At 42.6% G+C, this 25373-nt stretch overlaps 1 protein-coding gene across 5 annotated transcripts in view; it reads right to left on the minus strand.

Annotated features, from left to right (window-relative positions):
* The window catches only part of LOC116216427 (uncharacterized), a 53787-nt gene that overhangs the window by 12511 nt on the left and 15903 nt on the right, over window positions 1-25373 (minus strand). For 3 of the 5 annotated variants that reach the window (XM_085220302.1, XM_085220299.1, XM_085220300.1), the window contains exon 3: window positions 13363-13430. In XM_085220302.1, coding sequence (XP_085076428.1) covers window positions 13363-13430 — 68 coding nt within the window. Of the gene's footprint in view, window positions 1-3568; window positions 4423-13362; window positions 13431-18338; window positions 18499-25373 lie in introns of those variants that run through there. The other 2 variants (XR_014882315.1, XM_085220301.1) reach the window with 2 other exon arrangements.

The raw sequence follows: 25373 nt of genomic DNA on the forward strand, positions 1-25373 counted from the left end.
ACTTTCCTTTTAGAGGGAGGCAGAGAGAACTGAGATCTTGTCTTATAGCCTGAAAAATAATACAGCCCACCTGTGGCCTGTCATACAGTGCAAGTACTCAAAATAAAAGCCATCCTTCCCAAAACAGCAGAATCACTGCACACAAACACAGGCAAAGTGCACATCTGCATGCGGCAGGCTGTGAAATGCCAGATAGAAAACAACAGCAGCACCATGAATACAAACAAAACCTGAAGATTACTTTGGGATTTCCTCCCAGCTCAAAAATCATTTCTGCAGCTGGGTAGCAAAGCACTAGAGGGCACCAGCAGGATAGGGCCAGACCTGCTGCTGCAGCTAGCAGCCTAGCTTCCCTTTTCCCCTCATTCTTTTTTTATTTCTTCTCTTTTTTTTTTTTTTTTTTTTTCAAAAAGAGGTTTAACTCACTCCCCTAAGCCACACTCCTCTGCTCTGCAGTCACACAGGTCCTTCTGCTAAAGAGAAAAGTTGGGTGCAAAGCCCATAAATGGAGAGACTTCACAGCACCCTGCCTTTCTTCAGATAATCCAGATGCAGAGCATGAGGGGCATTTTCCTGCCTAGGAAGGAGACCCCAGCTTCTTCAGCAGGTGATGCTCGTCTCTCTGGTGTCACATGGCTGCTCCCACTCCCTCCAGCATCACCGGTGTTGCTTGTTCCCCTCTTTTCTCTGTTTAAATACCCACAGCATAGGGCTGTACTGGCAAAAAGAAGGCTGAGCTGCCCCCTCCTCTCAGGAAAGCTGCACTGGCAGCCAGCACCTGCCCCCACTCCCAGCACCTCAAGCATCCACCTTCAGGGACCGGCAGTGAGTTTATGCACTCGCTGCTGGGCCTTCGCTGAGCAGAGACTGCCAATTGTGCTACACTGTACTTAATTATGTAGTAGTTTTATGAGGTGGACTGCAGCACACGGGGGACCAACGTGAGACTACCAGATTTATTGCACTTTAACTTTGAGCTGACAGTATAACAGGCTCTAAGAGGTAAGTACTCAGTGCTTTTATTCACTGATCTTTTGCCCTCTCCCTGCGTTTTCATAGAAGGTTTTGGAGCCTGTCTGGGACTATGGGGAGAACCTGGAACAGTGAATAGGAGCATTAAAAGGAGAGAGAGGAAGGCAAACAGACAGCAGGAGTGACCCAAGGAGAGGCAGCTTAGAATCATAGAATTGCTCAGGTTGGAAAAGACCTTCAAGATCATCAAGTTCAACTGAAACCTAACCATACTCCCCTAACTCTAACAGCCCTCTGCTAAATCATTTCCCTGAGCACCACATTCATCAGACCCCATGGCCTTTTCTTTTGTCATGAAACGGGCATCACAAACCAGAGCATTACCACCAGAAGTAAAAACACTTGTGATGCCAGTGGAGGCATTGCTGCTGGCTTGCTAGCTGAACGTCAGTGTTACAATAACAGGAAAATTCCTATTTCAGCAAAGTAGCAGTAGAAACTTCTTGTGGGTATTTGGTTGGAAACAACAAGCCATCATCCCCATCCCACTGAAAAGTGGCGAAAGGGGTCAATCCAATAGGAGCTCTTCACCCTCATTCTTTGACGAAATGGACAGGTCTTAGACACATGTGCTCAGGGTCTTAGGGGGAAGAAATACTGCCTGGTTTTGGGACATGGTTGGCTATGTGCACCAGGAGGATGGAAAAACCATCACACACTTTTTTTTTTTAATTTTTTTTATCTACACTTGTGCGGTATTTAAAATATTGCTTTGAATCTATACAGATTTTCAGTTATTGGACCTCTTGGATTTTTAAACCTCACTGACTCTCAGCCAGACTGCCTCCGTCTGCATTGAAAGGAGCCATTCTTCTTCTTCTTCTTTTTTTTTTTTTTTTTTTTTTCCTTCAGTGAAACTGGAGCCTTTCCCTTCCCGTAACTTTCAGCTGGCTGAGCCATTCCTAGATCTCTGCATTTTTCACTTTGCAGGCTGACCCCCAGGACTTCAGGAGACTCGTAAGAGAAGTTATGTGACACATTGGCTGCTGTAGAAAGCTGTGCAGATGAAGGCTAAATGTTACAGATGGCAAAATGGTGAAATAATAAAATAAAATACAATCTACGCCCACAAGGAAGAAGTTGGGTGCAAATGTTCAGTTAGGAATATTATAAACTACAAAGCAGTGGAAAAACAGCAAATACATAGCAAGGTTGTACAGTATAAAACAGCAAAGCACAAGTACCATTTTTTCATTATGCTTTCTTTTTCCAGAAGGCTGATAGGAACAATGTTTAACCGTTTCAAAATGTCTTTCAAATACAATTACTAAGAAATAATCACATTACTAGAAAATCATTTGATCAGTGTGAAACTGTAACTTTAAACTAGTTCAAACTGACACATATAAATTGGGATATATGCTTTATAGGGCACAGCACATTTCACTTGGAAAAGTAAATATATAACATTATTGAAACAGAGTTAAAATGAATAGACTGCTGTAAAGAGCTTAAAAAAGTCCCAGGACATGCTATCAAATACAAGATCGCATAATTTGTCAAATTTTTCATGAGTCGTAATGTTTGAGAAAGTTCAGTTAAAATCGCCAGAATTCCCTGTGATTTTCAGTACTGATTCACTGCAAAAATACTGTCAAAAATGAGCTCTCAATTCATAAGTTACTATAAATAAAGGATTCACAAAATTAGTTTTTCAGCCTGACACAGAGAATAGGCTTGACAACTGCAGAGCCCAAATGCAGAAACTTTTATTTTCCTGTGTAATTTTCAAAGAGCCCTTAAATGCTATTGCATCCAGAGGAAGGATAAATCTCTATACTGCACTGATGCAGTAGAGGATGGAAATGCTACCGGGGTGCTCCAACTCACAACTTCAAACCACTTATTCAGTAAAACATCAGTATGCTGTACAATGGACTTCACTTCTAGAATTACCGGGGAAAGATCTGAACTGATCACAATGAGGAGCTTTTAAGACTACAATGAATGGGTGCTAAATTACTACTGTGATACATGCACTGTGATGGGTTTGCGCCTGTATCTGTCTCTCACTGTGTGTTTGTATTGTAGTTGTTAGTACAAAGGAAGCCTCACTCCTGTGGGACACCTGTCTGGTACAGAGATATAGATGCTAAATAGTAAATATTAACTAAATGCCTTGACAGGTGATTATTCTATTTCCCAGCTCGGTTTTACACAAAAAGCATATTTAATATTCTGCTGTCCTGTTTGAAAACATGTTTTTCCTTTTTTTCCTTTTTTTCCTACAGATGTGCTAATTTTTTTTAATTTTTTTTTTTAAGGAAGGTAAATACAAACTTTATAAGGTTTATAAGAAGTTGGTAAACCTTAATTCTTTAGAGGATTGGGATTCCTATTTTATATAATTTTGCACAGATCACAGTCAGAGACACAGGTTTAAAGGCCAAAAAGGGAAAGGAGAGGAGAGGAGAGGAGAGGAGAGGAGTGGAGAGGAGAGGAGAGGAGAGGAGAGGAGAGGAGAGGAGAGGAGAGGAGAGGAGAGGAGAGGAGAGGAGAGGAGAGGAGAGGAGAGGAGAGGAGAGGAGAGGAGAGGAGAGGAGAGGAGAGGAGAGGAGAGGAGAGGGAAGACTGTAAAAAACGTTTTAACCAAAGATCACTAATAGGGCCCTATTTAACTGACAGTATGTAAAGAGATGAGAAAGAAGATCTTCTAAACAGCAGGAAATTCTTCAAACTTCCATTCAGTGTCTTGATGTGTGAAAAATGTTGTGCTGCACCTTGTGTTGGAGCTTTCTGTCATTAAGGCACATTAACGTCGCCCCAGCAAGGCGAGCTCGTGTTGTGTCAGCTCTGCATACCAGCCTGCATACGTAGGATTTCACACCGTCACAACAGGAAGATTTTACTTGTCCATCAATGGCTAGGAAATGCCAGATAAGCGGACAAAGGAAAATGCCATAGCAAGATTAGGCAACTTCTCTCCTTTACGAAATGGGTTTCTCATACTAGGAAGATGAACAGGACTCCAAAGAGCACTCACCCTCTCCCATCACAGCCAAGCATCTTTCCCTGACAGCAGGCATCCCACACAGACTGGCTGAGAAGGTTTCACCTGCACTCACCCACTTACCCAGGTCCCCTCCAGCAGCAGCTCCCAGTGGCCACCTGGCAGCTCTGTGACATTATCCTCTGTACCTGCCTGACTCATGTTTCTTCACATCCTCCACTTGTCCTGCTGCTCTCACCGGGATATTTGGGAGCTCTCTGGGTCTGCATCTCAGTGTCATCTTTCAGCACCAAAAAATGTAATGGGATGAGTCACGCATGCACTGGATGTTTAAGGTATGTGTGTGTGTGTCTCCCTACTAATATTTCAATCTGATTTCCAATTTCAACCACGTCTGACAGAGGGGAAAATGATGCTGGGGCACAAAGTCCTCACAGGCTCTGCAAAAACAAGCAAATAGAGGAAATTGGCAAGGCAATGGGGCAACCAGGTCTGCAGCTCATAGACATCTTGATTCAATGATAACTCATGTCTGTGTATGACTGGTGGGCAATATGCACCCTCCTGCAGGCTCGTAAATAAAATAGAGCCTGATGGCTCCTTTCCACCATTAGCACCAGCAGAGCAACACAGAGAAATTCAGCCTCAATGCATATTTCCCTGATCTACACACAAGGATCTGTGCTTTCAAGGAGAGCTGGAAATGCATTAGAGCTGGAGCAGCAACATGGGAAAAGCAGAGTCACGCTGATATTTTTCATTCCCAGAGGTTGTTCAGTGCTGGAAAACATAAGAACATCAGGTCCTGAAAAAGGGAAGGGGAATCAAGTGTGCCTGCTGTTGGCATTTGGAGAAGACCCGAGACGAAACTGTCATGTACCCTTTCCTCCTGCTGCCCATATGTGGCTTGATTTGCAATGCTGTGAGATTTGCCCATCAAGAGTCCAAGTTTTGATTGCTCCTCCCTAAATCCTGCTCTCTCTGCACTACAACCAGGCTCCAGTGTTTTCCTGAAATATCAAGAACACCAGGTTTAATGGGTCTGGAAATGCAAACTGTTCCTCTGAAGAAGTTAAATCCAGATCTGTGTTGGATCTTAGGAGACATCAGCAGGAAGATGATACTCAACAGACCAAATTCTCCAAACTGAGGGTACACAGCTCCATGGAAGCATTGTATGAGCACAAATGCTCTTGGTGACACTCTCTAGCTCTGCATGCACACTTATACACCCGAACACACCCACACTGGAAAGTGAACACACATGTGGATTGCCACTCTAATGTTCAGGGTCACGTCAAGCTAGGCTGTGCTGAGAGGTTCCTCTTTTCTCAAGGCTGTTCTAACAATCAGCACTTTCTAGAATCTTGTTTCTACTGACATCAATCCATGTTCCTTGAGGAGATGTCTACTGTTTCTCTCCCAGGGAAATGTAAATCTTCACAAAGCAACCACTAGCAAGGTACTGCCACACACGCAAGCCAACTCAGCCCTATATTTTTGAACAATGCCTATTTTTGAGAAGGAAGCAGCTATTATTTCAGGCAGCCTTTCTGTAATGAAGCCTAGATCATGTGAGTATTCATTTTCTTACATAGCTGTGGAGAAGCAATCATGCCTGAGCCACAAGACCATACAGTGTATTCGCTAAATACCCAGCTTCACATCTGTCTAGCTTATTGTATATGCAAACCAAGACATTTTTGCACAAAACCACAATGAGAAAGAGCTAAGTATCTTCAAAATTGTGTACATCTTTTTCTTTTTAAAAACTCACCAAAGAGTCTTCCTACCTCTGGGGCAATGTTTCTGCAATTATGTGCAAAAACAGGTACCCATTATATGACTGTAGGAATCACCACTGCAGTGCACCTATGCCATAGGAAGAGCCTGTCTCTGTGTGTTCACCATAAAACCCGAATTCTCCATGTCTTTCCTAAAGAGGGATCCATAATCACAGTCCTATTGCACAAATAAGCCAAATATCAGAGATACAGAGACTCAAGCAGGTCTGACATTTCACCAAGCAGGAGGCAGCAGTGACCTACACACCCCAGCTGATACGTTTCACAAGAAACTGCAAGTCGCTTCAGCAAAATATGACTCCTTTGATACCTTCCTGTTTAATTTAATGCAGACTTTTAATATCCAAAGAGACCCACTGCTTTGAAATGAGGAAACTCGGTCAAAGACTTCGGCAGTCAGCCCACAGCTGGCAAGCACAGCTCAGGGGCCTAAAATACAACTGCTCACTAGACTTGTGTTTGGAGACAATGGAGCTTTCAAAATTAAGGCTTGTATATGCAGGCAAATTTATCAGCCTAATTATACTGGCATAATTAGGACGATAAATTTCCCTGTGTAGACAAGTCCTGAATCTCTCAAGCTCATAACTGGGCAGGTATTTCAGAGAGAGAGGGAAAAAGGGGGAAAAAGCCACTTCTGGAATATCCAAGTAATAAATTCTCTCTCTCTCTCTCTTTTATTTTTTTCCCCAAGATTCTTTTTTTCATCCAAATGAACAGTATATTTCATTTCCAAACTGAGATCTGGAAGAACCATTGGTACATGTGTTTTTTAGACAAATTAGAAACAACAAATACAAATATCCCTTGAATCTGCACTGGTCAGTCTCTCGATCCAGAAAAACCCAAACACATTGGCAGAGCCCCGGAGGCAGACCACTCTCCATTCTACTTTGAAGTACACAGTGAAGCAGGTTGCCCGTTTTTTAGAACGGTGCATCTGATGTGAGACTCTCAGACACTCCTGTCTGTGCAAAGGCCTCAGAAGAAGCCTGCACTGTTCAGAATAGTGGTCCAGGCACGCCAGGAACGATGGTATTGTTAATGCTCTTCCTTTCCATGCCTCCCTCGCCAATCTTTCCACACAAGAGTATCACATAACTACCCTGTGAAGTTGCCAATCCCACAGTATAGACCAAGTCTAATTTGGAAAAAGTGCAAGATATCTAACCAGTGCTCTCTGGTTTGTGTGTGCATAGGAAGTCTCATCCCAGGCACCTCATGTGCTTCACTCTACTTCACCACCTTGGAGCTGCCTAAAAACAGTAAGGGCCATATTGTGGGGAAGAATCATGGCAAGACAATTATACTGAACCTAGAACCAAACCCCTGCCTGATGGACAGCACTACCTGCTCACCCTCCTTGCGTCCTATAGTGTGTGATCCCAGACCTTTACTGCTAATATTAAATAAGTGACCCAGGCTGCACGAGAATTGTGCTATGAACCTCAGCTGCGGTTCATTTGCAAGTGCTGACTTCAGAATCTCAGAACCTCCCTCAAAACCCTCAGTGAGCTCAGAAAATCCAGCATTCAGCTTCAGTCATTTTGTCATCCAATCTTTTTTCTTCCTCCCTATCTTCAGCTTTAATCTTCTTCCATGCTTCTCCCTCTGCCTTCAGCCCTCTGCCTGAACAGTGGCAAAGACTCTCCTGATAACCAGGATTTCATCCCAGCTTCTCCCTCCCTTTTTCACATTGATATCAGCACGGCACCGTAAGTAAGTAGAAGGAGAGTCAGGGTACCCATTGTGTTAAACACTGCATACATAACGGAAGAGAGAAAAGTCTTCTTGATCACACAGCCTAAACAAATAAGGCCAAAAGAAATGTTATTCCAATTTTACAGATGGAAAACCAGGACCAAAGATATTAAATGTCTGGCCCTAGGAAATGTGCAGCCAAGGCAGGAACTGACCCCCTGTTTCCTGAGAGCCAGCGATCAGTGTCTAATCACACATGATCAGTCTTCCTCTCTACCTCCCTGTAGGCACTAGGAATTTCTACTCAACATCTCCACATGTTTCTCTTGCACTGTATTGCACACAGCCATACACACCTAGATGGAACTCCTTAATAAATAATTCTACACAGATTCATGCAATTCTCCTCTACTTGTCAACCCGTGCCTCCCTTACAGCACAGGAATTAGTCTTTCCTTCCTGTATTCCCAGTGTAATTATCAAACAAACTTTCCTTCTGGTGTAGTCTTCCAACACCATGGACCTTTAAATCTCACACATAAATCTCTTCAATTTCAGCAAGCCTCTCTTCTTGAGAATGACGTTTAATTGTGATCTTTTTTTTAATCAGTCAGTCCTCTGTTTCCCATCTCCATCTGCTGGAAGCAAGTTTCCACCTAGAGAGGAAGTCAGTCTTTGATTTCATAGATGATTATAAGAAGATTTAACATTCTCAGGAGCACAACTATTTCGATCAAAACATTTTTGCTCCAATTCTTTTTCCAGCTGCCTCACTTTTGATACAAATCCCAAGATACAAAAATCCTTCAGAATTCACCCACAGAAACTCCAGTACAAAGGCAGGCCACTTGCCTTCTCGTGGCCTTAAGAAGGTCTCCCCCACTCTTCTCCAAGACCTTGGCTTCATATAATACAAAGGAATAAAGGAGGGAGCTTCTGCATGTGTGGGTTTGCTTGCTTTAGATCCTCAAGGGAAATCCCCACTTTGTTACTGTGGCCCCACAGCATTTCTAGATGGCCACTAAGACCAATGTGTCTTAAAAGGCAAGCAGCCTGACAGATAGAGGCTTTCATGAGAGCATCTCCCATCATCACTACTTCAGATTGGCATGAGTGTAATTTTACAGGCAGTGCTTATTTGGGTACAACTCTTCTCACTGTAGGCAATTGAAAGAAAACATCAGACTCTTGCTGATTGGATTTTTCTGGCTTCAAAGGAAAATCTGAGCTGTAAGATGTAATCTTGTGCAGTTTTGCTTTCAAAAACTTTCTGCTATTTGCCCTTTCAAATATCACCTCTCTGAAGATATGTGTATATGTAAAATGAGACGGCAGCATGAGCGCCACAGCCTTTAGCCTCCCTCTAGTCCTCTCAAAGGATGTCAAAAGCTCTGAGGGTTCTCCTTAGAAGGCAATAAATGAGATTTTGATGTAAAAAGACAAGCAATGAAATCCAAACGAGTGGGACCCAAGCATGAAATTATTATTTTTTTAACAAAGATCATTAGTGTCCCATCCTTCCTACCAAAAGCTAAGTAGCTTTATTTCAGCAGCACTGGCTGTATGGAATAGAGCAAATAGTGCGTAGCCACCTTCATTTCAGGACTTCACCCTAAACCCACTGTACAAGGATGACACTGTCTTTAAGATCCAGGTTACCTAGTTCCAGTTTGCAGGTGGCACACCCATCCAGGAGCAAGATGATTAAATGCAGCTTATGTTTCAACACTGTGCTCAATACAGTCCACTCTCAGTCTAGCCTGTTTGGATTTGAGCTGGCATGCCTGGAGACTCAGACTCTTACAAGCCCTTCCATAATACCATCAGCAACCCTGTCAGTGCCTGTGGCTGTTGTGCTAGGATGGAGAAAATAAATTTCCCCATCCTACAAAAATGCTTGGATGTTAAGGCCAGAGGAACTAGCTAAAATCTTTCTGTCTGACATCTTTAACAACATAGACTGTAGGATTATGCTAAGCAGTTCATACATCAAGTTCAATAGCTGTGGTTGAACAACAACCACAATAAATACGCAATCATGGAAAATCTACCACAATTCTTAGTAAGTTGTTCCAATGGTTAATTATTCTCACAGTCAAAAATGCACACCTGGGTACCAGTTTGAAGCTGCTTAGCTTCAACTCCTGGCCAACACATTCTGTTACATCTGTCTACTGAACTACGTAATCCCTCATTCTCCATTATTGATCCTCCTTAGGTAGCTTTAACCTGTGACAAGTGACTTGTTTGAAGGCTAAATAAGTAGAACTTCCTTGGCATTTGTTGCTATCTTGAGGGTTTTCTGTTTCTTTTCACCCTTTCAGTTGCTTTCCTCCAAGCCTCTAATGCTTTGATATCCCTCATGAAACCAATTGTGGAGTTAGTTTGCTGAGCTGTAAGGGATTCTCTCAGCATTCACAGAGCTAAACTACTTTCTTGGGTTTTGTTCTGAAAATCTCCAAATGCTCCCATGAAATCTTTCCAGACTGTTCTGTGTTCTCTGTAAGCCTACAAGTTACAAAAGCATTTCCAAATCACTAAGTCCAAAATCATGCTGAGTGACACTGAGATGAAGCAACAAGACCAAAAGTCCCCACATAAAAATTTAGAAGGAAACAGTTTCACTGCAGGATCGGTGAGCAGAATGATCTTCCAGCTGCTCCTATTTCTTTATGTAGGTGAAAGCATTCACAGCTCATTTGAGCCAGTGGTTGCCAGCAGACTGGAGCTTTGCTATTGTTTCAGAGCTTTGGTCCAGTTCTTTCTACCTGCCACTCAAAAGGCTGGAGGAAATGCAACCTATTGCAGACCAGCTTTTCTTTTCAATCAGAAAGCGTGCAAGTTCACATACAATAGCTTGCTTCCATCTCAAGTATTGGCCAGCCAAACAGGCTGGCTGGCAGTTCTGCCAGTCCCTAGCAATGGGGGCTAAATTGGCAGCTGCCTTGTAATAGCACCTTACTGAAGAACCAGCACCTTTCAAAGCACGTGCATCTCAAACCTATGCTTTTCAATGGAAGAAAACAACACTGTCTTAACTCATTCTGGAACAGAGCCTCATTGACCTTAAATTAGCAGTATATGATATCCTTCTTCTTTGCATACGATCATCGCAATGAAGAGCTTAAGAGAGTTTACTTCTTTTCTCCTACCAAATCTTCCTGCTTTACAACAGCACTTCATCAAACTCAGTCACTTACTGGAAGGTCCTTCGTAGCTTAAAATAGCACAATTGAAACATTTGCCTATGAATGTCTTTTAACTGGAGAAGCTCCTCTGGTCTGCCTACATGGGACATTTTTGCTTAAGGAAAGGAGGTAGACTACTCCACCACTCCCAAAGCCAGTCTTTCCCCATACAGGGAGCCGCTGCTCTCTGAGTGTTAATAAAGCATGTGTTGAAAGGGAGACTCAGCCTGAGGCATGCTCAGTAGAACACTTGTCGCTTGACCCACCTCCTCATCCCAACGATTAATTAGGCCTAACCCCTCCCTGTTAAATTGCCTCTCAGGCATGTTGCTCAGCCCTCTCCGTCTTGCCTCAGGAAGATTCACTCACTAGCTCTTTATTTCAATATTCATGTTTTCCAGCTTGTAAGGTCCTCCACTCGTTTTTCCTCAGCTGCCCAAGGTCTGCGTTCCTGTAATGGGACTTTGAGGAGGAACAATGTCTGGGGGAGAATAAGCACAGCTAGGACTGAATGGGGACCTTCCCATCCCCATTCTCTCAGTCTCTCCCATGTGAGCTAAGAAACAACCTCACTTCTTCTCATCTTCAGAAAGAAGCTCTCTCAGTGCTGAGTGCTGGTTTAAAAGGTTTGGAGGTCCTGGTGCATCAGCAGACCTTGCATTCAGCAGTTCTCTAGCATAGGGATGCAGTTTACATCTAGGGACAGGGCTGTGGTGTTTGTCTCCAGAAATAGACCTCTGTGCTCAGAGCCTTGCCTGGGGAAGAGCTCAGGACTAAACCTTTCCCCTTCCTACCATCTAGCTGTCATGGATCAGTACTTAGCATGGTATCTGCTACCACATCTTCTCTTACATGCCTTGTTCATTTTGTGCATCATCGATGGAACTCAGCTGCCTCATTCAGTGTTCACTCACAGCAACTCCTTGGTGAAGCGTTAGCTTGTGCTCCTGTCTCAGTTTCCTGTTCATTTATGCCATCTGGATAGACTGGGAGCTCTTTGGGGTCAGTGACTGCCTTTTGCTATACATGTCAGAAATATGCCCAGTGGAGCCTTAATTAAGGTCTCTAGACGATGTTATAATACAAAAAATAAATATTAATTAGTAGGATCAGCAGATCCACATACCAGACATATTGCAAGACACTCCCCCGCTCTACTTACACATGCTGATATGTGAATGTGCCTGCAATGGTTAATACCACTGTATATTTGGCTTGTCTGCACACTGTATGTTTTTCCTGTATTATCCTTTCCTTTTCATAATCAGATGTCACTTAATATCCTGACTAAGAACATTCTGTAATACAGTAGCACGAGTTTGGACAGAATTGTGAAATTATCTTTGAGTTGTAACACAGATGGAAAGATCAGATGACAAGACTCTTTTCCATTTCTCTAGCCTTCTGCCGTGGTTACCTGTGTTCTAAAATCCTAAGCCATGAACGGGCTCATTCTTTGTGTTGGCGATGAACTAAGTCATACTCACAGCTATCTGATTTTTGTACGTGGATTGCACATTCCAAAGAAAATCCATAATGGAAAACATAATTGCGGTAACAAGCACCCTACAGGGATGCAAAATTCCTCAAGAGAATTGTTACGGGTTAATAGGGCTCTTCTTTACATGGTTCTATAGAGCCATTCCTATTCATATCATCTGAGCACTAGAGGAAAAGTAATAAAATTACCAGCGAAAGCCCAGGTTCTGCCTATTCAGTATTCCACACTAACTTCCAAAGACAGAGCTCTGATTGTGTGGCTGAGCTAAACAGGATGGCTGTTTTTAACACCGTCCCAGCTTATGGTAACCATTAACTACAACCTGACTTCCCATTACAACATACCTCTGTGAACACCTATTAGCAGCTAATTGAATCATCTAAAAACGGTCATAATTCAAACCTATGTTTGTATTTTTGTAATGTTTCTTATGGCTTTTACTATAGTACAGGAGGAGATGCAAATCAAAGTTGTGTTTAAGAGCTCATGGTAGAATGGGAATTTAAGTGGAAATCTAATGGAGTGACAAAGGGGAATAAAGCAGTATTGTATTTTTGATGTTACCCATGAGACATGATAGGAGAAACTAATAACAAGCTAATAAGGCTGCCTATCTCTAAACGTTTTCCAGCTGTGAGCCACTGAAGAGCCAAAAGACCTCTCTAAGTCAACACCAACAAATGCATATACTCACGTCGTAATTTTCTGCAATTGCTATTCATAATTTCAAAGTATAATTTCAAGGCTATCCAAAATTTTTCATTCTACTTTGAATTAAAAGAATACAAGCATTTCCTCTCAGAGGCATCAGGGATTGTTTTTCAACCCTCTGTCCGGACGGTTTCAATTTTATTGAATTCAATTTTCTTGAAACTAAGGATGTTTTTATTATATTACGAGAGGCAAAGTTTGTGCTGTTTGTGCAACATTAATGACACATTTGCACATATTTGTTGCCAAGGCTTTTAAATTTAATTTACAGTCTGATGCTGTAAATATTTTTCATTAAATCTTTGGAAAAGTTGTTAGCTGTTATTTTGGGTACCTCAAATTAGCATAAATTAGTTTAAACAATAAATTAGCTTAAGCAATAAATAGTTTAAACAAGCTACTCAAATTGAAAGAATACACTTCACTAATTGATTGTAAGGGAACTGTCAAGAGCAGATAACAAAGATAACATACCTCAGGTGGAGTGCCTCTCCAGAAAAATGTCCTCTGCTGAGTCACAGAAATGTGATGTTTCCAGGCCACTGCAATGCAAAGCAAGGTGCAATTGCATAAAGCTTATTCAAGGTGTCACTGAGGTTTGTGTTAGTTAAATAAATACAAACTGGAGAAAAAGAAAAGAAAGCTTAGGCAAAATTTCTTCAGCTTCCTTCTACTGTGAACTACCCAACTGTCACCAGGTCTGTGTAAAGTAGGTGTCTATTTCCATGAGAAGGTGTGAATTTAGGCAGTTTGTTAAGTAACAGTGATCATGATCATCCACAAAGCACTTGAAAGGATTAAATAATCCAAATGATTTATCTGCCTCTGATTGAACAGATTGACTAGGAGAAAAAAAACTCTTTTTCAAAATGTATACTGCTTTCTAGAGCACAGTGTAGGAGCACTGAGTAGTTTAATAGGTTGTCTAATTTGAACTCTAATAAAAGGACAGCATAGCATTTTTAAATTCATGGGAAAAAATGCATTGTTACTTCAGCTGTGTCATTGCTTACAATTTGAAAGCACCTGTTGTATATCTACTGCAGTGTTATTTTTTATCAAGACAAATTTATGGCAATGTGATACTTTCAGTAGAAAGTGATTTTAAACCTCCCATCTAGCATTATTTTGTTATTTTTAATTCATTTTTTCAATATATATTTCAGTATGTTTCCACAGCATCCAGACCAGAAAAGGGCTCTTCAGATTTGCAGGCTTGGGCGTGGGATGCAATGTCTGGTCACCAACCCATTAGATGCGACCCACAAGAGGCAAGGCTCTGCTGGCTTGCAAATCACGTCCATCACACTGCCCAGGCCTTTCAAATGTATTAGGGAAGTCAGATTCTTATGTCTGGAATCAGCATTCAACATGGACTACTGCCTGATTTGAGCAACCACTAGTTCTCAGCTGATACCCTATCACTCTCTACAACTACTTGAGAGAAGGTTGTAGTGAGGTGGGTGTTGGCCTCTTGTCCTGCATAACTAGTGAAAGGACAAGAAAGAATGGCCTGAAGTTGCACCAGGGAAGATTCAGGTTGGATGTTAGGAAAAATTTCTTCTCCAAAAGAGCGATCAGGCACTGGAACGGGCTGCCAAGGGGGGTGGTGGAATCACTGTCCCTGGAGGTGTTCAAGAAACATTTAGATGTACTGAAGGACATAGATTAGTGTGGAAATATTGGTGGTAGGTGGACAGTTGGACTGGATGATCTTAGAGGTTTTTTTCAACCTTGGTGATTCTATGATACCAAAGAAGTTTAAATCACCTATTGCTGATGAGACTGTTTGACCCTGAAATAGCACAAAGGATTTTGACAGATAGAGAACAATGAGCTGTCTCCCCAGTAAACATAAAATAAGAAGGAAGTGTTTTACATAGAAGATGGGAATTCTTCCTCATAGATACACATGTGCATTCCCATTAGCTTTTTTGGAAGCCACAGACACACTCCTGAACAAACAAATAACCACCACATCCCTTCTCCCAGGCTGAAAGTTTGTCTTACCTTTCTCCTGCAAGCTTAGTAGTGTGCCAGAAATTAGCAATGAAACCCTTAACCAGGCAATCCAAACAACAATATTTTTAATGTCCAGCACCCAGATCTCTGATTCAATCTTCACTTCAAATGCTATCAAATCTGCATTTGCTAAAACCTTCAGAAACCTCTGGAACAAGTTGCATACGGAAAGTAATAACTGAGTATGTATGGCAATTGCTCTATTCAGTTTCAGATGGGTATACATATGTGTATATCTCCTGCGTTTTGGGAAGTCCTTGCTACCCTTCTTATCAAAGCTTCAAGAGGATCTTCCTGCGCTCAAGCTGTGATGACCTTATCTGGTTGAAAATCAGCAGCCCTCGTGCAGTTGTCTGTCAGGGATGTGTCTGCACTCCAAAGACACAATAAAAATCTGAGCTAACAGGGGCACAGCAGCAGCCTGGAGTGATATGTCAAGGAGTGAGTGACCTGCTTGGCCTGTAAAGACTCCTGGCATTGAGAAGAATGTCCTCATCTCATTAGCTGTAATGAGCTATTCATATTTTTCATTGCAGCATGGATCGTAAAAATACAGTGACTGGAAAATCCAGGCTGGCTAGTAGGTCCTGTGCTTGTCACACTTCACTCAGTCCTCATCAAGTGGAAGAAAGGAAATTAAACTTTTTTTTTTTTTTTTTTTAAATCCTCAACTCTGACCTACTAAGCTTGTTGGTCATGACTCCCATTTGGGGAAAGCTATGCTTTCTCCTCCTCCTCCTCCATAGATCACACACACACACACACACACACGCGCGCACACACACACACACGCACACACATGCACACACGCACACACACACACACATGCACACACACACACACACGCACACACACCACCCTAATGACTGCTGACAAAACAATGCCTGAAGGAATGTGTTGAATACAAGCATCCAAATAACAGAGCCAGCAAAACATGTCAATATCTTAATTTAAATTCCAAACATAGGCTAATATCAAAAATTGTCCCCAAAAGCTGGACGTTTTTCCTAGATGGCCTGTTCAGCCTTAAATAATTTGACTTAAAATGGCCAAAAATTAAATAAAAAGACAGTACTTGAAAGCAACCATTACTTCTTGATTCTTTCATTTCTGGGTCTTCATTCATAGTTCTATTTAACTTTATACTTGTAATTTTTTCTCCCTCTTTCACATGCTATCTTTAGTTATTTTGTTACCTCTTCTTTTCCGTATTTGCTTGGCTTCCCTCTCATTTTCTATGGAGCCTGAGTCAGGCTTCCCCATGGAGCTCATTCACAGTCAAAAGTTTCTCAGTCAGGGAAACCTTCCACATCATCACGTTTGTCAGTGCAGTTTCCAAGCTTTCATTATACCCTTGGGCTAAGGACCATGTGAGCCCTGGGCCTGGGGAAAGGAAGTTCACTCTTCCTGCTGTCTGTGGCAGCTGTCTTTAAGCATCCCAGATGGATTTCTTGAGCACAGAATGGGAGAATTCCAGTTTGGGTTCAGTCCATAAGCAAATTTATTTCATTCTCAGTTGTGCCCTGTTCTTTGAAATTTCCATTGTTTGCTTCTGGGTTCCTTACTGAGGTTCTGGTTAATATTTTAGTTAATATTATTTTAATATTATTATTATTATAACGATATTATATATTATAACTTATTATATTATAACTTCTGTTATTATTAGTTATTATACCAGTTAATATTTTTTTAGAGATATGCTCCTTACTAGGAAGCAGCAGCTATTGGGGATGTATTCCATGCTCAACCCTGCCACTCTGTGATACACCATTGATCTGATGTAAGTAGAAATCCCACCTGCTGATGTATTTCCTTGCTCTCCTTCTACATCTGTGTGTAGCTGCCCTTCATACCTTGAAAAAATGTAAAATATTTGAGATCACTAGTGCTTGTTCCATAATATTTACTGTCTGGTCACATTTGTCTTTTGCTTCTTTCTGTCACAGCTGATGTTACAGAACAAACATTTACCCAGCATCTTATTTGGCTGTAGTACTACCAGTAGTTTGTCCTAATCTATTCATCTGGTTTTTAATTATTATCATTATTCAATGCAATTCACATTATCAGCCCCTCAGAAACACTGAGTTTGCTAACTGAGAAAATATCCACCAGCCTATGAAAAGCCATGGCCACGCGGCATGACGTGTGCTGAGAAAGGTCCTCGTGCCAGTCCCAGCAGGGACCTGCGTGCAGGTGCACATTAAACGCTGCTTTGGTCCTTTTCACCATAAAGCACTAAATCTCAGGATCCCTTAATGCTCCCACCCAGGCTCACAGCAGGCATGTCTGGAGAGACATGCATTTAAGCATCTCTCAGTGCTGCTGAGGCACTTAGTTAAGCGTTCCCCTTTTGGGCCTCACTTTTGCTACTATGCGCATTAGTGCTCAAGGCTATGCAGCTGCGCTCCAGTTCATGCAGGATCGAGTTCCCCTGCCCTCTTTCTCCTGGCTTAGCACTTTTTCCTCTTTTTTTTTCTTCTTCTTTTTTTTTTTTTTTTCCTGCCCTGTACTCACGCATGCAACACTTCAGAGAGCAGCATGCCATTACGGTCAAAGAGAACATGCATAAGCATTTCATAGCTCTCCACACAATCTTTTTACCAACTATTCCCTTCAAAGACGTTGATCCAAAAGCTGACTGAAGCCAGCAAAAGTCTCCCCGTTGGCCTTGGACCAGACCCAGAGCAAGGGACACAATCAGATGTGAGCAGAGGCACAAATGGAAGGCAGCTTGCCTCCCACAAGGAGAAAACTATATCTGAGGGCCAAGCAGGCAATCCTTTTCGAGATGCATCTCCTTGCAGTGGACACCCTTCCAAGCAGCCTGTGTTCTGTGTGACTTCCACTTGAGCAGCTTGCCAGGCACTCAGTGGTGGCTTTGGATCATGAGGTGAAGACAGGGTGTGGGCACTGCCTCACTGTTTTAATCTGCCAGATTTGACTGTTTAATATGTATTTTATTGTCTCGTTTATTCTTTTTATAAGTCTTACTGTTACAAAGCAATATTTTTAAATGGCAGCGGAAAATATGTCAACTGAACATGGTTGGGAGAGTCAAAAAGAAACCCAAATAAAAGCCCATATCCAATTTGGCGGAGAAGCAAATGTCTATTGTTCTTCTCATTCTCTTTTTACTCCTGCATGTACCAGTGAGACAAGAAGGAGATGTCTCAGACCAATTGCCTGCAGCCCTCTCTCGGTGAATAGGACAACTTAAGAGTTTTCAAAACCCAACACTTCCTACTGCCTGCTACTCAGTGACTTGCAAACACATACTGTGGTAGCACCACCCAACATGAAACAAAGTCCACAGTCAGTGCAAATCATCCCTCGCTCTCCATTTTTCATACAGTTCTGTCTTGAAAATAACCTCATTTTAATGACTTATCTATCTAATTTAGATCTCAGTTCTTTCTACTCACATTAACATTGGTTTCAATGAATACAAATGTCTTATCTCAGCCAAAAGAAAATCCAGCAGATCCTTTTATCTGAGTTGTAAGATGATATGTTTGGACGAAGCGTCTAGCAGGGTCCTGCCAGAGCTCTGGTTTGTTTAAAAGTTTCAGCAGTTATCTGGAACTAGAAGTAGAAAAAAACATTAATTATATTCACAGTTGACATGAAGAGTGGGGGAGGAAGGGGCAAACAAGAAGTTTATAGTGAAAACATAAATCAATTTACAATGATTTGAGAATTAGACAAGCATTACTCAAATTATGCAAATTCATAATATGTTAGAATGCAGTCTGGTTTCTTATCACATCTGGATAAACTGATGATATCATGGATGACACTATGTGCAGAAGGACCATGATAATAGCTTGCACCCACAATATGGATTACCCATTCTTTATGCTGTATTTAAATTGTGTAGAAAGTCATAGAGACATGGAGATCTCAGCAGAAGAAAAATACTGAACAGGAAAGCAAGAAAGATGACAGGAAGACTCAAACAACTACTGCACGTCTAGTTTGCCCCTATAGCCCTGTAAGAAGAATGAAGTTCAGCTATTTAATTATCACAAATCCTGATCACAGTTCCGTGTTGCTTTATTGTGTTTGAAGGACCATATGTAAATTATAATTTATTGCAAACCAGATTAATTTACGTGTGAAATGACATAACGTGCAAAAAAAGTAGAGAGAACTAGAAAAAAGTGGCTGTTATGCAAGACAAGATAGCCCAGAAGCATTAGTCCATAGCCATTCATAGCGATTTCTGCCTAGTCTGCACGGGTGCAAGACACAGGATCAAGTCTCCCTGCAGGAAAAGCCTTCTTCTGTTCTGTGAATTATTGCAAGAGCCCAGAGACCTGCAGCTGTCATGAGTCACTGCCCAGCTGCAGTGAACCAACACATCACTGAGGTGTGTGCACAGAAAACGGACCCTGTCCCTTAGAGTCATAGAATGATAAAGGTTGGAAAAGACCTCTAAGATCATCTAGTCCAATTGTCCATCTACCACCAATATTGCCCACTAAATCATGTTCCTCAGAGTACCTCATCTACACACTTCTTGAACACCTCCTGGGATGGTGACTTTTCTACCTCTCTGGGCAGCCCATTCCAGTGCCTTACCGCTCTTCAGGATAATTTTTTCCTAATATCCAACATGAATCTCCCCTGGCACAATATGAGGCCATTTCCTTTCGTCCTATCGCTAGCTACCCAGGATAAGAGGCCAATACCCACCTCACTACAACCTCCTTTCAGGCAGTTGTAGAGGGCAATAAGATCTCCCCTGAGCCTCACCTTCTCCAGATGAAGCAGTTCCACCCAGCTTGAAGGCCAAACAGATATCAAATGAATGTCTGAACCATAAATTGCACACAAACCCTCCTTCTTACTCTGGCTGCAGCCTATTACTGGTCTCTTACTTCTCATTACCAGCTCATAGCTTCTTTCTCACATTCAGCCTGGCATCCTGATCCTCCAGTTCATGTAATGTTTGGTTGAGAGAGAGATACCACAATGCCAGTACCACTGTAGCATCTATCCTAAGTTCACTCCCCTTGTCTCTTCTTACCAGCTCACACAGCTCCCTGTCCCAGCACAACTCCTGTGCTCACCTCGGTCTTGCTCCTTTGGCTCCCTTTGTCATCAATATCAAAGAAATGGCAATGCCTCCTTGAAACTGTGCTCAGATACTTGCCCCAGGCATTCACCTCTTTCCAAGCAGAAAGAACCAAGCATTACCTGGAAACAAATACACCTCTGAATACTACAGTCTTCTTTACCTTCAGGCCTCCAAAATACTCTGTTCCATAACAAAATAGCAATGCAATTCTGACTAGATTACATCAGTATTTAAAAATACTCAAGACCAAAGAGCACAGCCATGGAAGTCAAGGCATGAACATTTTGGACAAAAGTCTTGAGCTTAGTTTCATCAGGTAGGTATTTTTAACAACCTGTCTCAGGTGCTTCAGCAGGCATGGCACAGTCAAGTCTTTGACTTGGCATCACGAGCAAAGCACCCCAGATTTGCTCTTGCCTATAGGAAAACTACTAGGAATGAGACAGAACAATGGATCACTCACTCCAGTTATGATTTTCCTTTCTCATTGTTACATGAGTCAGGCAGCATTTGTTCTTGGCAAAGGCCAACTCCACACATACCCCATTAGGGAGTTCCCAAGACCCAACATGGTAGAATTTGACCTCAGTGTCCCACCTCTCTCTACTTCAAGGTAGCATGTCATGAAAGCCCAGGAGTTCAACTGACATATCTGCACATGTCAGTGAATAGCTAGCGTGCTCCATGCTGAATTTCAGTATTGCACATGCACACCCCATGCCAAGTTACTGTCAGGCTATATCTTTGTCAGTAAACTTGGCCATTGTTGCCATACGATCATACATTCAGGCCAGCTGGTAGAGCACAGCCTTCCAGTCTCTTAAGCGGGGTAGCAGCAAGCAAGCTGCCTACTGAGTATGGTCCCTGGCATGCTCCAGTTGCCAAATCAGGCCCCAGAATTGTTCAGAGCAAGTGGCAGCTGCAAAGGACCATGCTCACAGCAGAGAACATGCTAGCAGTTTACTAGCAAAGACCATTGTGTTCCCAGGCCAAGAAAGGCTGTCAGGCATGCTTGGATTTACTGTGTAGTATAGCCTTAGTCTCAGCATCTGTCTTTTTCCTATGTGACTGATGATACAACAGTGTCCCAGAATGGGGAAGCAACAAAGCTAAAAAGAGTTCAGATTGCATCCTTTGTGTTGGAAGGCGAAAAGGTACTTTCTCAGTATTCATTCCCACTTGATCTTCTTGGAGTGTGATGAGCCAGATAAGTATGTTTGCCTTTGTCCAATCTGCTTATGATAGGTAGGAAAATATATTTGAATACATTCTTCAGTGCAATGTCTTTGGTCTTAAAGTTACTTCTGAGGTTTGCCCAAGTTGTTCAGAAGTGCTTCACCCACGAGTACTTCTCAGTATAAATACACAGTTTTTAATAACATACTTTGGTGAATGCCATTCAGAATTTGCTTCCTAACCCATAGCCAAGTTTAGAAGGAAACCACTGCTGAATGTAGCTTTTTATAAACATTTTAAGGGTGCAGATCTTCCCTCTGAAGCCTGAGGAGTTACACATGGAACAACAAATATGGCAGATAAGGATGGCTGCTCTGATCTTCCTTACTTCATTGCAAATTAGGAGTGATTCTTTCAACACAGGATTGTCTACCAGCAAAGATCTTGCACAAGAGGCTCATAATTGTATCTGACAGTCATTCTGAACAAATATCAGCTCCCACTGCGCCATCCACAGAGTGCAACCTATAGTCTTACTTACATCTCAACTTTAGCATGTTACACCAGAGAAGTCAAACAGTTTAAATTGCAGAGCTTGACTGAACCAATCCATTTTGACTGCAGTGCTTATCTCCTGGAAAACTGAGAGGGACCTTCACAAGGTAGGTAGCAAACTGCAGTTGAAAACAGCAACAGATGCAGCTCTTTGCAGAGAATACTACTTGTAAAACACAGAGCAATAGCTTTAGGACAGATGCTAAACTAAGGAATAAAATGCATATCCCTTGTGTCAAAAGCAAACATTAAAAGACAAAGCTGACTGCAAGAGATGCATTTCCTCTAGCTCTATACTCAGAGGGAACAACAGCAAAAAAAGAGTGTATAGTTATTGGCCACCTCCAAACACAGTCTTATCCTCAGCACCTGATTGTCACAATGAAAATGGAAAAGAAAACAAGATTTAAGTCAGGGAACAACTTCAGCTGGAATAGAGCTCCAGAGACCTTTAGGGCATGTCCACACTCAAGGCAGAGCCACCTGCTTCACCTTTGTACTGCCTGTGGGAGGCCACAAATAGAGGAAGAGGGAGAAAAGGGAAGATGGAGAGGACTCCTGGCCACTAAAATCCTCCAACACAGATGTACATCTGGCAGTGCTGGAAGACAACTTGGTATGTGAAACAGAGTCAAACTCATCCATTTTTCAGATTAACATGACCTCAGTGAAATCATAGCCCAGACTGGGTTTGTCTGTTTGCTGTGGGCCAAGCACTGCATTGTTAATTTGGACATAGAATGAGACTTTTCAAAGTTCTTAAGAAGCTCATGTCACGGATGAAAATAGTACTTATGCCCTTAGCCCTTCTCAGAGTTTTGTTTGACTTCACTAAAAGATCTGAGTCCTCAGGGTCACAGATTTGTGCCCCATCTCTTGGGAACTCAACTGAAGAAAAAAGTCACCCAAAGGATACCACCAAAAGTAGGCAACTCTTTACAAATAAATGTGTATTTATATTTCAGATCAATCTCACAAGAGAAGGAGGTAATAGCAAATGATGGGCATTGGAGCACAGACATAGAACTTATCTAAGCAGAGGTCACAGCTCCCCGAGGGCTGGACCTTCCAAAATCTTTGGCATCAGACTCCTGGCTCCAGCCTCAAAATCATAAAATCATAGAATTCTTACAGTTGCAAGGGACTCCTGAAGGCCATCTAGTCCAAGTCTCTTGCAATAACCAGGGACAAGATCAGGTTGCCCAGAGTCTGATCCAACCCTGCCTTAGGACAACCAGGAACAGGGCACCCCACATTCTTCATCAGTAGAGGAAGGCAGACAGGCAGGTGAGAATCAAAGTACTTCAACTTGGTCAGCTGAGTGCCATTAGAAGAAAGACTACCTCTAGAGTCAAGTGTGCTCTCTTGGGCTGTCAAATCCCAGCCCACTTAGGGTTTTATGGGTCAATCTAGGAGAAACAAGTGGCAAACTGTAGAGCCAGCTGACACAAATGAGCAGAGCTCCATTACATTTCCACTAAGTACATAACGAAGAGACTTAACCCAGCTGCGGGATGAACAACAAGTGACTATGAAGTTAAAATCTTATGCTATTGATCTTTAGAAACAAAGCTGAGATTTTTTTTTCCTCTTAGTTCTGTTGTGTTTTTCCTCACAACAAATAGGACATACACTTTCAACTATCAGTCAAACAGTGAGTTCAAAAATGCCCATAGTGAGAGTGCAAAAGCCAAAGAGATTCAGCCAGGCACTTGAGTCCCAGGGGATTACCGCTAAGGGCAGGGTGAGATAGTCAGCAGGTGAAAAGTGGCTTCCATCCCCTGAAGCCACCTACCTCTGCTTTTGAAGGCCATTCTTCTCCAAGCCTCCCATCAGCTGCTTAGAACCTGCTGACAGGATCACAGAAAGTCCCTGAGCTTTTCTGGAGCTCAGAGTAGCATAGAACGAATAAAGAAATCTGGGGGCAGCCTTCCCCTTCCTGCTGAATGTGCAGAGGCCAGAGAAAGAGGCAATAAGCAGCAACCTCATTTTTACTGACAAGGAGCAGAGCTGGAAATAGATGGCCTCAAATGTGACGAAGTCTCCAAGAGACACAAAACAGCTTTTCACAACAGCCTGAAATTGTCTCATGGCAGCAGCATTCTCACTTTGCCCAAAAGGCTGACAAAACTGCATGGCAACAGCTCACTGGGCTCTGCAGGCTGTCCTCATACCTTCTGCCTGCACTGCACTGCAGCACTGGGACAGTGGAAGGCCAACCTCTTAGCTGTCCCAAACTGACATAGCACCACCACCTTCCCTTGATTCACAGCAGACAAAACTCTGGCCCCTGTAATGCTTAAAATCTGAGGCAGGCTTTCATTTGATGCAAAAGAATACACTGAGACACTTTGAAACCTGCGCTGCGTGCTAGCAAGGAGCTAAGCGATTCCTAAGCCCTTCAGTCAGACATGTCCAAACACATAGTGTACCCCATGCTCCCCCAGACACACAGATACCAAATACGCTCCCTGGGATGCACCGGGGTGAAGAAGAGCTTTCTAAGTCACTTCATTTTTACTGGAAACTCTGCGCCAATCCTCCCACGTACGACGCGCCGTGTGCTCCTCGTAACCAGCATTGTCTGAACTTGTGGTATTTTCATAAAGGCTCCTGCCAAGCCAAAGGCACTCTAAGACACATCACCTTTGTCCAAAGGAGGATCCCAGCCGGAGCGAAGCGCAGAGAGTGTGATCTCTTCTACCAACAGGCACATAGGGATGTGAAATGAGCTCCTACTAAAAACCGCCGCTCTGCCCGCTTCCTGCAGCAGAAGGGGCACAGAGAGTGCAGGCGACAGCAGGCAACACAAAAAATCCTTTCACTGTACTCACAGGAAAATGGGGAGGTAGAAATGAAGGCCTCTTTTTTTTATTTTGTAAGGTCGGGTTGGCAGAAGCAGGTTATTGGGCTTGCACTGCATGGAAAAGGAGGATTTTCCCTTTTTCTGGAATCCTGATTCATCTTCATTACTCAGTCACTCAAGCTTCCTTGGAAACAGAGTGCCACTGAGTTATTATGGCAGTCATAGATGAATTCAGCAGAAAAATATACATATAGCAACGAAAGAAAGTAAAACTGCTCTCCTTGTGCAGCCCTACAGAGAGACAGCCAGACAAAAGCATGAAAAAATTGACTGTCTGGCCAAGAATGAAATTGCTGGCAAGTCTAGTTTCAACCCTGCTATTAGGTCTCTCGCAGCTGCTCCAGCTACCCAAGCAGTGCTGAGATAAGTGCCTTCTCTCGTCCTTTTTTTTTTTTTTCTTTCCTAATTGGGAGTAGTACATTTATTTGCATACTAGCCTGCTTCTGATTAATACCTCATCTGAAAGAACTTAAGGGCTAAGTCAGGCACCTTAAAAAAAAAAAAATTAAAAAAGCACAAAAAGAGAGAGAGAAAAAAAAGCTCTCAGAAGCATTCCTATGCCAAGGGATGAATGTCATCCTTCCTCTGCGGGCAGCGTGCTCCCCAGATGCATCACACATGGGGCAATAGAGCTGTGCCAAAGGGGCAGGACACAGGCAGCTGTGCAAGGGAGGGGAGCTGGGGGAGGCCACGTGCACTGCTGAATTGCCCACTCAGGGCAAGGGTGGGCAGAAAAGAGCAGCTGGGGGGGAAGGGGGTGCACGGGGTGAGGCTGGCATC

Source organism: Meleagris gallopavo, chromosome 3 (assembly GCF_905368555.1).
Source record: "Meleagris gallopavo chromosome 3, MGAL_WU_HG_1.1, whole genome shotgun sequence".
In the NCBI taxonomy this organism is placed as follows: Eukaryota; Metazoa; Chordata; class Aves; order Galliformes; family Phasianidae; genus Meleagris; species Meleagris gallopavo.